The sequence below is a fragment of the Eretmochelys imbricata genome, chromosome 2 (genome assembly GCF_965152235.1).
Source record: "Eretmochelys imbricata isolate rEreImb1 chromosome 2, rEreImb1.hap1, whole genome shotgun sequence".
NCBI classification, from domain to species: domain Eukaryota; kingdom Metazoa; phylum Chordata; order Testudines; family Cheloniidae; genus Eretmochelys; species Eretmochelys imbricata.
The window spans coordinates 121,209,733-121,224,314 of NC_135573.1; the positions used below are offsets into that span (position 1 = coordinate 121,209,733).

The 14,582-nt window shown below is 40.2% G+C and overlaps 1 protein-coding gene across 1 annotated transcript; it reads right to left on the minus strand.

Moving 5' to 3' along the window:
* Window positions 1-566: 566 nt before the first annotated feature.
* Window positions 567-14,358, minus strand: SERPINB5 (serpin family B member 5). Its single transcript, XM_077809144.1, has 6 exons — window positions 14,185-14,358; window positions 10,040-10,177; window positions 6,975-7,092; window positions 4,904-5,046; window positions 2,709-2,876; window positions 567-959 (listed from the first exon to the last, which is right to left on the minus strand). Exons 1-6 carry the CDS (start codon window positions 14,356-14,358, stop codon window positions 567-569), a joined length of 1,134 nt encoding a protein of 377 aa, XP_077665270.1.
* Between the last annotated feature and the right edge of the window lie 224 nt (window positions 14,359-14,582).

A 14,582-nucleotide genomic window follows, 5' to 3' on the forward strand; every position in this document is an offset into this window, starting at 1 on the left:
CAACCCGAATGGAGTCTCACTGTTCCACTCCAGCACACCAGTGCACAGTCAACCAAAGGATCAGAGCTATAATCCCAAATGTCAAAATACTTATTTATTTACTTTTTTGGAAGTAGGAATACACTTTAAAGGTTTGGGAAGGTTCTGGACACAGCACAAGGTAAATTTATAGAAAACTGAGCCAGCTTTCATTATGAAATTCCAGATCCCTCAGCAATTCCAATTCACCTTCCTCAAGGAAAATGGACTTTGATTTAATTTTCTTTTAGAAAAAGAAATGCATCAGAGAAACATGAATGTTTGTTTGCTGCTGGAGATGGGGTATTTCCATATAAAAGACATGAGATTTCCTGTGTGGTGGTAAATTTCTTATTTTAGGTGAGTGAAACAAAAGGAGTTAAATTGCATCATTTTATATGACTGCTGCATGTGAAAAGTACACAGTGTTGCCTGTTTGATGTATGAACATCTTAGATTACCTTTCAGTGGTGGTACTGAGGGTGCAAAGCTTTACAGAAATAAGAATCGCAACAAATGGATTCCGCTTTTCTCAATATATGCCCTATTTAAGGAGAACAGAATCTGCCAGAAAGAATGATGTTGCGAGTTTTGTTGTGCCTAAACAAGAAGATGAATGGATGGTCAGCTTTAAATTCATCTTTGTGTTGCAGGATCCGATATCCTGGTACGTCTCTCAATTCAGCACCTTCTTCATTTACTTCCAGAGAGACTCTATGGATGATCTGTGACAAAACTACGCCATTAGTCTCAGACATTTCAGAGAAGTCTGCTACATTCTCATTAAAAATATCTGTCATCCCCAAGCTTTCCAGAGCAGGCTTCAGATCGTAATCCCCTTCCATCTTAAATTTGGGAAGAAACACGTTCACTTTGGTATTGGCCATCACGCTGGGATTGGTCCACTGTACTAACGTCTCAGGAGTGAGCAGCTGTTCAAGCTGAAAGAATAAGGCAAGGGAGCATATTAATTGTCAGTTTAAGGGGAAAAAAGACCCTCCCCACTGTTCTCCTCCCTTCAAAAACCAAAGATAAGGGACTTAAACTTGCCCTTGATATATAGTAATTATCATGCCTAAGGGTAAATGGTGCTTTCAGTTCCATTAATAGGTTCCATTGGTAGAACTCTGGTTTAACTCACTGGTGTAGGTTTCTATAGTAATTCCATTAAATGAGTATAATCTGGTCCTTAGCACATTACAAGTACTGTGTGAGTAATCATCACAATAGTCCAGTGAGGTAAGTACCTGAGGGAAATTGGGAAGGACAGGTTAAGTGATTTGCCCAAGGCCACGTAGAAAGTGAAAAGGCAAAGCTGATACGTGAGCCAAGGCCTCTTGATTCCCAAGCCCGGCAGCAAAGGAATTGCTGCCATTTGAACTAGACAACAGACTCAAGCTTCAAAATTCTGATCTGGATCTAGATCAGCTTTGTCAGTGTTTGTTTCCAGATATTTTATTTGGCCCAACGCCTGAGGGGTGTGCAGAGCAGGCGATTTCATTGGAATCCATGTTGAACTTGCATTAAAGGAAGGCTCATGATCTGAACACAACTTCCATGTATAAATGCTAGTACTCACAGAACTGCACGTGCTTATGCTTGTGCTAACACGGTTAGGGCCAGATTCTGAGATCCTCACTCACAGTGAGTAGCACAGAGGTAAGTAGGGCTCCTTGACCCTTAATGTCTGAGCTGTGAATGGAGGTGAACCACATCAATTTATAACTTTATAATAAAATGACACTAATGTAGTTCATCTTTAGACTATGCTTTTAAAAATTTCTTCCAGTTTGTGTGCAGTTACAATGAAAAAGCAAATTGTTAGAGATAGTCAGGCACCCTCTGCTCAAAATTAGACATTAAAAGCCTTAATTAAGCATCTCATCTGTATAATAAATCACTAGTACATACCCATTGTCAAATGAGGGAGACTGAGGCATGAAAAGTGAAGTGACTTGTTTTTTTACTTTGAACAAGTTCAGGTCAGAGCTGATAAGAGAACCCAATAATCATGACTGTAATGCCCAGACCTAGAAAGATAGTTAGGTTCCTAACAACCCTCTATTTCAACAGAGAGATGAGGTGGGTGAGATAGTATCTTTTATTGGCGACAACTTCTGATGGTGAAAGAGACAAACTTTGAGAACGCTGAGTCAATTCTAAAGCTTGTCTCTCTCACCACAGAAGTTGGTCCAATAACAGATATTACCTCACCCACCTTGTCTCCCTGTCATCCTGGGTCCAACATGGCTACAAATACACTGCAAATTTTAATTTCAGTGAAAGTTAGAAGCCTAAGTACCTTTGTGGATTTGGGCCTAAGTGCTTTGCTATAATCACCAGGCTACACGTACATTAACATGGAAACTAGATCTCTGGGCCAGATTTTTAAAGGTACTTAGGTGCCTAAAGATGCAGTGACGCACCTAGTGGGCTCTACAAAAGCACTTCGTCCTAGACACAGCACTCCAAGTGATTCATTTCCTTTAGCTGAGGTGGAAATACGATTTCACAAACATGACATCCAGTGCAGAGAAGCAGAAGGAGACGATTAACTCCTAAGGAACCAATATCCTGTTCCCTTCTTAGTAACTTGAGAGTAATACAGAAAATATACCTTAGAAGCAGAATTATTGTAAATGGAATGCTTCCCTTGTAAACAACACTTAAACCTTGTCTATTTCTCTTACCTGTTCCAAGCCAGTGGTATCATCCTCAATCTCTTTTGGTAGCAGAATGAGCATGCTTATGTGCTTGTTGAGGCAAGGGAGCTCAAGGATTGAGATTTTTAATTCCTTTACGTAGCCCAAGCAAAATGTAGCTTCCAGGTTCATCATTTGCACTGGTTTCGTTTCAGTCTGTAAAACATACAGGGAACAACTTGGCAGCCCCTGTCTTTCACAAATGGGATGGAAGGAAGGAAAGCGTGTGTGCTTGGATGAGAGTGGTACCTATGCATCATTTCTTTGGATTGGGGCATTTGTTTGCCTTCATATACAGTGAAACCTGTCTGGCCTCATTCCAGGATGACAAACATGGGTGGAAATGGCCTTCTAATAATGGTGGATCAGGATTCTACTTAATAGACTGGGGAACACTTTGGGGAGGTTTCTGAAGACAGGAGGTTGCCTCAGATGGGTGGCCTCTGGTACCAGTTTCACTGTAAATTACAATGTATAACATCTAAAGGGCATTGCAATATCAGTCACCCTAAAGCACTGAAGATATGCCAATGGCTGAGGCACAACATAATCAGCATGGGGTAGCGAAAAATTAGCAACAACTCTGCTACAAGCGGAAAGCAATAAGAGTGCCCCTATTTTATAAAGAACCTTACAATTTCCATAAACTAGTACTAGTCTGGAAGGAACTTTGGGGATCCAACCATACAATACAACCAAATGTTCCCTGTCATTAACATTTTGACTACTGTCAAACAAAACTATTAACTGATCTTGAGCAACTGATCTGGACCAACATATCATTGACCCAGTAAGAAAATAACGGTCCACATTACACAAGCCAAGGTGGCATAGATGACATAGTGAAATATTGTGGCCTGAAATGTTCCTAGTTTGTAGATGACCTTCAGCTAGGTGCTCCAAAGCTCTAACATGAAGATGTAGATAGCTTTGCACCATCTTCTTGCAGAGCCCAGACACTGTTATCTCTGCTTTCCCTTTAGAAAACCAGCTTAGTGTCTCCACTCTGATAAAATGGAAATGTTGCTGATGGGTAGGGGGAAGCATTTGGACTGAGGAATGGGCAGGAACTGTGAGTATGCCTTCTCTGGGAAGTGCAACTAGCCTTCACCAGTGCTGTTAACAGTCTCTGGGTTATGATGGAGTCATTGATGTCTCTGGATCACCAGGAGTTAGTTGTAGTGTGTTGTACTTTTTTCAGTCTCTGTGTGGCCCACAGGCTGTGACCATTCTCTTTGACACAAATCCCACCACAGTGATCTACTGTTCTGTATCTTCTAGACTGGATTTCCGTAATGTGAGCTATTTAAGGTTACTTCAAGAGTATCTGAAGTCTTCAGCTAGTGCAGTGATTTGTCTCAAGCTGGGGAGCCATTCTGAGTGTATAACACCAATATTCTGTGCCCTGCACTGGCTACCTCTTTGGTTTAAGGTGCAGTTTCTGGTATTGGTTACAATCTCTGGGGTGCAGTTACCTGTGAGATTGCACTTCTCCCTCGCTCACATAATGGCAGTTAACGGTCACCCTTTCTGTCAATGATACTCTAGTCATAGTGTACTACTGCGGTTCTCAGCCGGGGTCTGGGGCCCCCTGGAGGACTGCAAGCAGGTTTCAGGGGTCCTCCAAGCAGGGCCAGTGTTACATTCACTGAGGCCCTGGGCAGAAAGCCGTGCAGGGCTGAAGCCCAGGGCCCTGAGCCCTGCTACCTGGGGCTGAAGCCAAAGCCTGAGCAACTTAGCTTTGTGGGTCCCCAGGCAATTGCCCTGCTTACTACCCTCTAATGCTGGCCCAGGCTTTTATATGCAGAAAAACAGTTGTCGGGGCTCTGGTGGGCCGTGGAGTTTTTATAGCGTGTTGGGGGCTGGAGGGGGGCCTCAGAAAGAAAAAGAGTGAGAACACATGGTGCAGTAAACTTCACAGCATAGAGAAAAATATATCTGGTAAGTTTTCTTTAGATCATAGAAACTGATGAGGTGGGGTCTTTGAAACTGAGTCTCTGAAAGGTTTATATAAAACCACCAACCCATTAAAATGTTAACTGGTTTAAGGCACCCAGGCCACAAAACAAGTTTCAGTAGAGAGCTCCATGACAGCCTAGTAATACTGAAGATTTCTATTTCAATTCTTCCAAATATTTACTTACTTTGAAACAGGGTTATTTAAATGCCGTTTTTAAACATACCTTGTTGATTTTAAAAGGACATTCTTTGATTTGTGCCTCTGGGAACTTCTTCATCCAGTTTGTTACAAAATAAGCTGTATTAACCAGGAGGATCTTAGTCTGGTCATTTATACTCCCCTCATTCAAAATGTTCTCCATTTTACCTGTGCATGTTTTTTAAAAAAGCATGTCATTAATAGAATACAGCCATATTGTTGTTCGAATAGTTGATTACTCTGCCAGATTACAATACTAGGGTTGGCTAGATACTGTACTCACAAATGAGGAAATTTAATTCAAGAGGGAGACATCCTACTTGTGATTTTAGTATTTGTAGCCTAACTCGGAAACTGCACTTCCAAATGATGCAAAATATTTATTTTGTGTTTTATGTGGCGTTGAAATCCAGATGATTTTTCCTATACTGGGTATATTATAACAAATAAATTTCAAAAAGCTATAGAACTTTCATTTTTAGTGAAATAGTTACAGGTGTTTATTTTATTTTTATAGTTGGTTACATTTTTTACAAGGAATATTTTAAGGACTGGAGACCAAATTCATCTTGGGTGTAACTGTCTTGGAAGTACTGGAGGTTAATGAATTTGATCCATTGTGGTTATGGGTAAATAGGAAGTGCTATTATGAGAGAGCTGCAGCCATTGAGACACTAGATACAGAAAGGTAAAGGCTAGTTGGAGGGATAGCTCAGTGGTTCAAGCATTGGCCTGCTAACCCCAGGGTTGTGAGTTCAATCCTTGAGGGGGCCATTTAGGGATCTAGGGCAAAAATTGGGGATTGATCCTGCTTTGAGCAGGGGGTTGGACTAGATGATCTCCTGAGGTCCCTTCCAGCCCTGATATTCTATGAAGTGGAAATAACCAATCATTCTATGAAGTGAGCTGCAGCCTTCTATAGCAAGTTTCTTTGAGATACAGTTTGTAATTTTGGGAGCAAAAGGCAAAGTTCAAAGCCAGTTGCTGCTAATTTCAGATTGAGATGGAATCAGACGAATGGAAAAAAGCAAGAAGTGCTGTTTCAGTTATAGTACACTACCGAGTACCGCATGGTATGCTTTAAAGTCATATGCGTGTGGTTTTTGTTTTGTTTTCCAGACACTCTAAAATTTTAGTAATGTCATGAAAGGAACTGGATTGACAGCATTCTAGACTCATAACTTCTCTTTTTGCACAGTTTTAGGCACAAAATAGGCAGTACAAGCTACCTGCACAATCCCATCTGAGCCAGTTCTGGAATAATGAAAACTTGAATCATGTTCATCTAATTTCATAGTCCTACCACTGGCATTACTAGTGACCAAGAAATCCTATGAGTGCTCAGTAAATACACAGTGCTATCAAGCTCTGTGCTACCAAACTCAGCAGCAGGCTGGCAAGAGCTGGAAATGCAACCCCCCTAAGGAATTCTGCACGCTCTGTCCTGGGACCATTAGTCTCCTGGTCACTGATTCAAATCTGGTATCCATTGGTGGTGTCCAAAATATCATTAACTTCTGACAGCTGTTTGGTGGCCTATTTGATAGGAGTAAGTGATCTCAGTCCAATTCTTACATAAAGACATATCCAGATAAGGAAACATCACCACCTTTTGGCACCTTTATGTCAGCGAACAGGCCAAGGAATGAATGGCCTATATGAAATTAATTGAACCCCCCCCTCCAAAATCTGGAATCTGGGGAACATTTGCCATTAGCATATAACTTTAAAGCAGGTCATATATTGGAATAAAATTATTAATACGATCCTTTGAATGTTTGTTTAGGCCAGAATGTGAACCCCTTACGTCAAAGAGCAATTACTCTCAAATTGACCCGTTGAATTCTCACCAGGATAAGGAAGGCTTTCACAATCTAGTCCTTAGTTCAGTTTCACTACTGCATCTTTTTTTGGTCAGGATATATTTAACACCTTTATCTTAAGGATCACACTAAAAAAGCACGTTCCTGTTTCTTTCTTTTCTTTCACTATATATTTATGTCTGAAAATGTTAACAAAAAATGTCACAAGGGAACAGAATTCCCATTTCTCGTCAGAGATGTTAAGTAGGGTCTCCTGGATTTAACTATACTTGCCATCGGTTAGCTCCGAAACAGATTTGTTGATCTGCTGCCTGGTTTCCTCAGTTTTTTCCTTGAAGTCTACTAGTTCCAGTTCAGATGGAAAGGGTCTCTTGGTGGCATTGATAAACTCCTGAAAGATACACAGAGCCAAATACATCCCTGGTGCAATTCTACCACATGGGTTCATTTGACACAGAGAGATCCTGTGAATGTCATCAACTCAGAAGTTCAACAGGAGTCAAGATTCAATTGTATTACATGAGGGAATAAATTGACCTATGGCCCTTAAAAAGTGCCCATTTTACCACAATTTGAGAAGATACAATGACACCACATCCATGGTCTTCCTATTGCAAATGATTGGTAAAAACAGACTATTCACACAATCTACATCCTCAACATCCTGACAATATATTTGAAGAGTTTAATGGATGCTATTAGGTCTCCACTAAAATAAGGCTGAAAAACAGTTTACATGATTATAGCTTTGTTTTCACTGGATTTTAGTTTTCTGAAAAAAAGCTTTTGGGCTGAAATTTTTCATGCTTGTGCTCTGTCCAAAGGAGGTTTGTTTGTTTGTTTGTTTGTTTGTTTTAAATTTTGAATGAAATCTCTTCAGCCATTTTTGAGTTTTGCGAGTTGAAAAAACAAAAAATCACTTTCTTTTTCTTTTTCTCACACTTGTTTTTTCCCACACAAGTTAAAAAAACAGCTGAGCTTCAAAACCTGATATACGTAATCATAATGTGTGTGTGTGTGTGTGTGTGTGTGTGTGTGTGTGTGTGTGTGTAAATTAGGGGCACACTTACACACCCTCTTTTTTTGAACCTTTGGGGTCACGAATTTAAGATCTGAAGAACTTGAGGTTACATAAATCCTTAAACCCAGCATAAATGCCTATTGTGACTTAAAGCCTTTTTATTGTAAAGATTTCAGGTAGTTTAAATATTTATGCAGCTGTAAGGAAGCCGACATTCTTATCCTGATGTAAATGTTTAAGTTAGCGGAAAAGGTTCTTAACCATCTTAATTATATGAGATTATTCTAAGAGTTGATGCTGCCGTAATGATTTTCCTTTGTAAAAAAATCTGGCACATTAAATGCAAATAAACCCTGTTAATGCAAAGTTAATTGCACAGTGGAAGTCTCCAAAAATCAGGAAATGCCTAAGTTAAGGTTCCTGATGTAATGTTGATGTACCAGTATTGCATGTAGTAATTCAGCTCCTGTTTGTCTGGATAAATGTGTTAATATATATATAAATATATAGCCGTTCATCATAAAAGACTTAGCATAAAACCACACAGGATGTGCAATGCAGAAGTGTTAACGTTGCTACTAGAAACTTCATTTTTTCATTTTCTTTTTTTGTTTTTTAACTTTTTTTAAAGATAAAATCACAATAAAACTTTAACATTCTACCTTGTACATTACTTAATTGATGGTGTTTCTTATTTGACACAATGTTTCCATCTAATAACAAATATTACTACTAAACAAATAGGGAGCAGATACAATAATACTTACATAGCACGCAGCTTATAGGCAATTTTATTTATTTTTTTACAATACTGTAATTCTATAATGTATGCCTATTTAATATCTTAACACTATAGCTCTTCCTGGTGACCCTAAAAATTTAATGGTCCTCCGTGTGGTGACCCTTAATAGGAGTCAACAGGTGATACAGATCTAACAAAGTCTAATATACCCTCTAAAGAGTATATCACAAGAGATTTTTAGTTAGCTTCCACTAACCACTCAATACTTTAAAATAAAATGTAAGCATGTCTTGTACTTGAAAACTTCAAGCCTGATATTAGGGAAAATAAATTGTAATTGGTGGAAGCTATAGAGTAATTGTTTGGTCTTCTTTTTCATAATTTAAAGTGACACTCACTTGATATCAAGTCAGTTTCCAGATGTGAGTAAAAAATAGTTTCAGGTAACAGACTGCCCCTGGCTCCCCATTCTAATTATTGTGGTTTTACAATCACAAGGAAAATGACCCAAAAGGAAAAGGTGAAACTGATTCTTTAGGGGAAACAGTGAAATTGACACTACACAGAATCCTGTTAAATGTTCAGCCTGGAAAAACAGAGAAATAGATTTTTAACTATCTTTAGGTGATTACAGTCTCCAAGGTCAGTGGTTCTCAAGCAGGGGTCTGAGGCCCCCTGCGGGGCCGCAAGCAGGTTTCTGGGGGTCCTCTAAGCAGGACTAGCATTAGATTCACTGGGGCCCAAGGCAGAAAGCCAAAGCCCCACCACATGGGGCTGAAGCCCAGGGCCCTGAGACCTGCCATCCGGGGCTGAAGCTGAAGCCTGAGCAATGTAGTTTCACTGGGGCTCCTGTGCTGTGGGCAGAAAACCATTTGTTATGGCACAGGTGGACTGTGGAGTTTTTATAGCATGTTGGGGGGGACTCAGAAAGAAAAAGGTTGAGAACCCATGTCCTAGGTAAAACAATTTCAGACAGTAACATTTTAAAGCTGATTAATAGTGTTGCTATGTTGTGCAGGGTCTTCAAAACACAGAAAAGTCATTTATGTTTGATTGGAAAGGGAGACCCAGGGGAAGGGGAAATTTTTGATGTAATCATATATTTAAAGACTATCATAATGATTGTGCACAATGAAGCAGAGTTAAGGCAGCATGGGCAACTTTAATTCTGGCATTTTGTCATTTCTGAGTGCTTGACTTTGTAACTTTATTTTTTACTTCAACAGTCCATGCTAATGTATAGCTAGACAGAAATTAGTAAACTACCATTATATCAATTTTAAGTAAGGGGGCTTGCTTTCTAAAGTTACTACAATAGCATGGATAGGGAGAGATTTTTGATTATTAATAACTTGTTTAATGTCAACAGTAGGCTAGGCATTTTGATACGTTGGCTTGATTAAAATTTTTTTTAGAAAGAAATACAGTTTAAGGGATAAAGACATTTTAATTCTGAGGCCAATACAGTAACATCCAAACAGAGACAGTCTATTATGTTAAAATAACCATAAGGTCTGTATGGCCAGTCAATACGCTGGCCAAGCAGCCTATCAAATGTATTCCTTAACTACTTACCGTGGTAGGGTTAAGAGACTTTTCTACATAGAGCCGTTTGACCATTTTCAGTGAATAGAAAGAGCTGAGTTTGGAAACATCAGACGTTACTGTTTGGAACCCAAACAAAACATCTTTGACATCTTCTAAATGGAGTGCCTGTTAATGAACATGTTAAGATATTATGCGTCTTTCTTGGCTTAAAACTTCTAGCTGTTCAGTAATAAACAGTACTAGTATGTGGCCACTGTCATTGCTCCTTATATTTACAATGGTAACAAAGCTTCTTTCTCCCTTTATAAGCCCTGTTTGCAAATCTCACATAAAGCTAAAGTCCTGATCCTGCAACGTTATTTGTGGAAGTAGTCCCACTGAAATCAATATGACTAGTCATGCAAGTGATGCTAATCACATTTGTTTTTTCAGCATTGGGCTGTCACTGTGTCCACAAATGCCAGTCTCTCCAAAAAAACTTTCAGTAACCTCTTGTAGCTTGAGAAAACATCATTCTTAGGATCAGGACAGCTGAAACTTTTTAAACATTTGAAGCAAATTACAGAAGCTTTATTGAATTATAACTTTAAGGTAAGGAAATATCAGTAGTTCAAACTTCTTATGCATTTACACCTCCCAAAGAATTAGTGAACAGGAAAGAGCAGTTTTTATACAACACAATGGTATATAAACTATTTGGGGGTGGAGGGGGAGCAGAAGCAGAATTGCTTAAAGAGTAATCAGATGCCAGCAGCTACAGTGACATGAAAAATACAGCTGACAATTGGGTATCTAACTCAGAAATGCAAAGCCCAAGCATTCAAAAATCATGAGTCAGGTTCCAAAGGGTCATGAGATTTAAAAAAAAAAAAAAAAAGAAGTGGATTCTTTTTGTCTTCTGGTTTCTAAGCCTTTCAGGTACACTCCGGTCACGTTTTTATGCTTTTCTCAGCAACTATGGGGGCTAGAAACTTTCTTTTTAATTAAGCAGTGGGTTTCTTTACTAATCGCCTTTCTCTAAGAGCCAGGGCTTTAAGAAAATCATCAAATATTACAAAAGTCACAATGAAATCCTGAGAATTGACGATCCTGCTACCCCTTTAAATGTAAGTGCTGATTTTGCTTTTGGACAGCGGGAGGAGAATTTCTAGCAGTTTCAATTTGAAGATCGCCTTCTAAATGTAAACTAATCAATAGCATTAAGTTTGTCACACTGCTTTAAATAAAAAGCCCCGCCCAGCTCTCATCGACTCCCCACTGTCATTACAGTGTCTATTTCAAGTTCCTGAAATGACGGACAGGGAATAGTAGAGTATAATTGTCCTTTCCCCACATCATTCCTTCCCCAGTAGATGTAATCCGTTCACTGCCAGTGTGCATACACTATGTCCCCCACCACCTTATTTATTCCCCTGCAAGTGTAACCCTTTAAGTGCCCCACCTCAGCAGGTATAAGAGAGCACACAAAATGACTGATGAAATGTTCAAGTATGATTCCAGAAATTTGACTCGCTAATATATAGGGCATTATCTCTATAGAGATGTTGTGTAAATACCAATGAGGCGCATATCTCCTACAGAAAAAAGAAAAGCTCCAAGCCTATGTCATCTTCTTTCCAGTTTGTCTTTGTAACCATAGAAAAATTGTCTTGGCCAAGCCTTACCCATTATCTCCTCATGAAAAGCCCCATACCTTGATTGCTATTGTTTAAGCATGGGAAATATATCTGTATGGCAATTACAGCATACATGAAGCAGTTAGTAAAGCTGCAACCCTGTAAGTTATCCAGCAGGGGGAGACTCTTCAGCAGTTTGCACATCAGCAATACTTCCAGAGCTATATCAGGGCTTATCTTAGGGGACACTGGCACCTGGAAAGGAAGGGTCTACGGCACACTAGTTTGCCATGTAGTAGCACCCAGGGTGGACACTGCTACAGGACACTACCAGTACATCAAAGCACACTGCTACGGTGCACAACGGCAGTATATCGAAGTACACTACATACCTTTCAGTGCACTGTAGCTGTGTCCACATGGGCCATCACTGCTTGTTCTACTGCATTAGACCTCTCTTGACTACTTTCAGGGCAAAGGGTGAATCTTATTGCCAATGGAATTAAGTACTTTTACAGTAGAACCTCAGAGTTATGAACACCAGAGTACGAACTGACCAGTCAACCACACACTTCATTTGGAACCAGAAGTATGCAATCAAAGCAAAGCAGCAGGGACAAAAAAAAAAACAAATAATGTACAGTCCCGTGTTAAATGTAAACTACTAAAACAATAAAGGGAAAGTTTAAAAAAAAAGATTTAACAGGGCAAGAAAACTGTTTCTGTGCTTGTTTCCTTTATAGTAAGACAGTTAAAAGCTGTCTGTCTGCCATTTTCTTCTGCATAGTAAAGTTTCAAAGCTGAATTAATTAAGCTGTATTAAGCTGTATTAAGTCCATGTTCAGTTGTAAACTTTTGAAAGAACCACCATAATGTTTTGTTCAGAGTTACGAACATTTCAGAGTGATGAACAACCTCCGTTCCCAAGGTGTTCGTAACGCTGAGATTCTACTGTACTACTGATGGATTTTGGCAAAAATTGTTTTATGCATGTTTCCCTAGACATCCCTGCAACACACACTGCTATTAAAACACCAGGCCTAGCCTGAGTAGGCATTGCCAATCATGCTGAATTGTGCTGTAAGGAAAAGCCATTCTCCAGAAAGTTCGGTGGTCTCAGTTGTGTAGTAAACCACACCTGGTACTCCTGGGGGAATTCTGCACCACTGCACATGCACAGAATTCATGTGCTGTGCAGAATTTTTTTTCAACAGAAAATATATTCTGTTGAAAAGGTGATGCAGTTACTCCTTTTGCCCACCAGGGGCTGCCAGAATACATCAGCTGCTCCCAGGTGCAAGCAGCCCCAGCTGTAGATAGAAAAGAGAAAGAGGTTGCTCACAGCATCCTGTCCACGGGGCCAGGTCAGGAGGCACAGTATATGCGGGAACAGACAGCATGGAGCTTCTGTGGGGGTCACAGAATGAGGTTCAGAAGGGCTAGTGGAGAGGACAGACTGGGGCAAGGGCTGAATAGGGGGGTGCAGGGACACATGGGGACAGGGGGAGGGGATGCAGGAATTCATGGGGATAGTGGATGGCTGAGTGGGGGTTTCAGACCACATAGGGATGGAGGGAGGGGGTGACTGAGTGGAGACAAAGGGACAAATGGTGATCGGGGAGAGAGTCAAGGGACACCTGGGGACGGAGGAGGGGGCTGGCTGACCGAAGTACTGGACCACATTGGGGGAGGGGATGGGGAGGGAAGGGGGGGAGGGAATGCAGGGCCACAGCGGGAGGGGGTGGCTGAGTGGGGGTTTGGGGACACATGGGTACAGAGGAGAGGGGGACAAAGGGATACATGGGGATGGGGGGAGGAGGAGTGGCTGAGTGAGGATGCAAGGACGTATGGTGATGGATCAGGGATCGGCATCCTTTGGCACGTGGCCCATCAGGGAAATCTGCTGGCAGGCCAGGACGGTTTGTTTACAACCCTCCAAGTTCATACCCAGGCTCCTTCCCAGCAATTATTTTCCTCTCCCTAAGCTCCTCCATTAACTCTGATTCCCCCAAGCCTTTGCACTGCTTCTGAGGGGTGGGGGAAAATATGGTTTTGTATTTTAGTTTTAATGAATTATTACTCAGAGTTCTGTATTACTATGTCTAGTAAGGAATCTATTTGTCAAAAAACATTTCCTGAATCTTTTTTTGTTGTCTGTATTGTTATAGACATACTTGTTGAGAGGTATTTTTAAATAAATTACCAACTGAAACTGGCATGATTATTGTGTTATCTTGACAAATAAAATATGCAGAATTTTGCAGAATTTTAAAATATTGTGCACAGAATTTTTATATTTTTGGTGCAAAATTTTCAATTTGGGGCACAAAATTCCCCCAGGAGTAAACCCTGGTCTGAAAGAGATGCAAGCCTTGGTGCAATAGACCATGGTATCACTTAAACCATGCGCTTTCCCCCACATACACATGTTGGAAGAGCTTTTACTGTATACTATTACCTAGCAGGCGAGTTCAACTTTAAAAAGAATAAGTAAATACATAGTCTATAATGGCCAGTTGCATAATTTTATACCTAAAAATGAAACTAGAGGCTCACCTTTATCATTTGGGTTGCGGTGTCACCTTTGGTAGCTTTATATGCCAGAGCAAGAGACGTTGAAGTACACAGTGGAGCAAAAACAATATTGGCTGTTTTGTCCTTCTCACACAATTTTTTGAACATATCAACTGCAAAGGCAGTGTTTGCTAGACGCAGAGCATCGATAGCCATTTTCCTGAAACAGAAAAAAGAAAAAAAAAGACCAAGGTAACTAAAAAATCTACCACTTGCTCATGCTGTAAAGATTTCTGGGGTGCAACACTGATTTGTTCATCATAACAGCAGCGGGAAGCGGGGGAAGTTTGGTCAGATCAAGATAAAACAGTGCATGTTGAGGCACAAAAGGCCAAATCTGTATTTAATCTATTTTTGATGTCTACCATTAAACTACATAG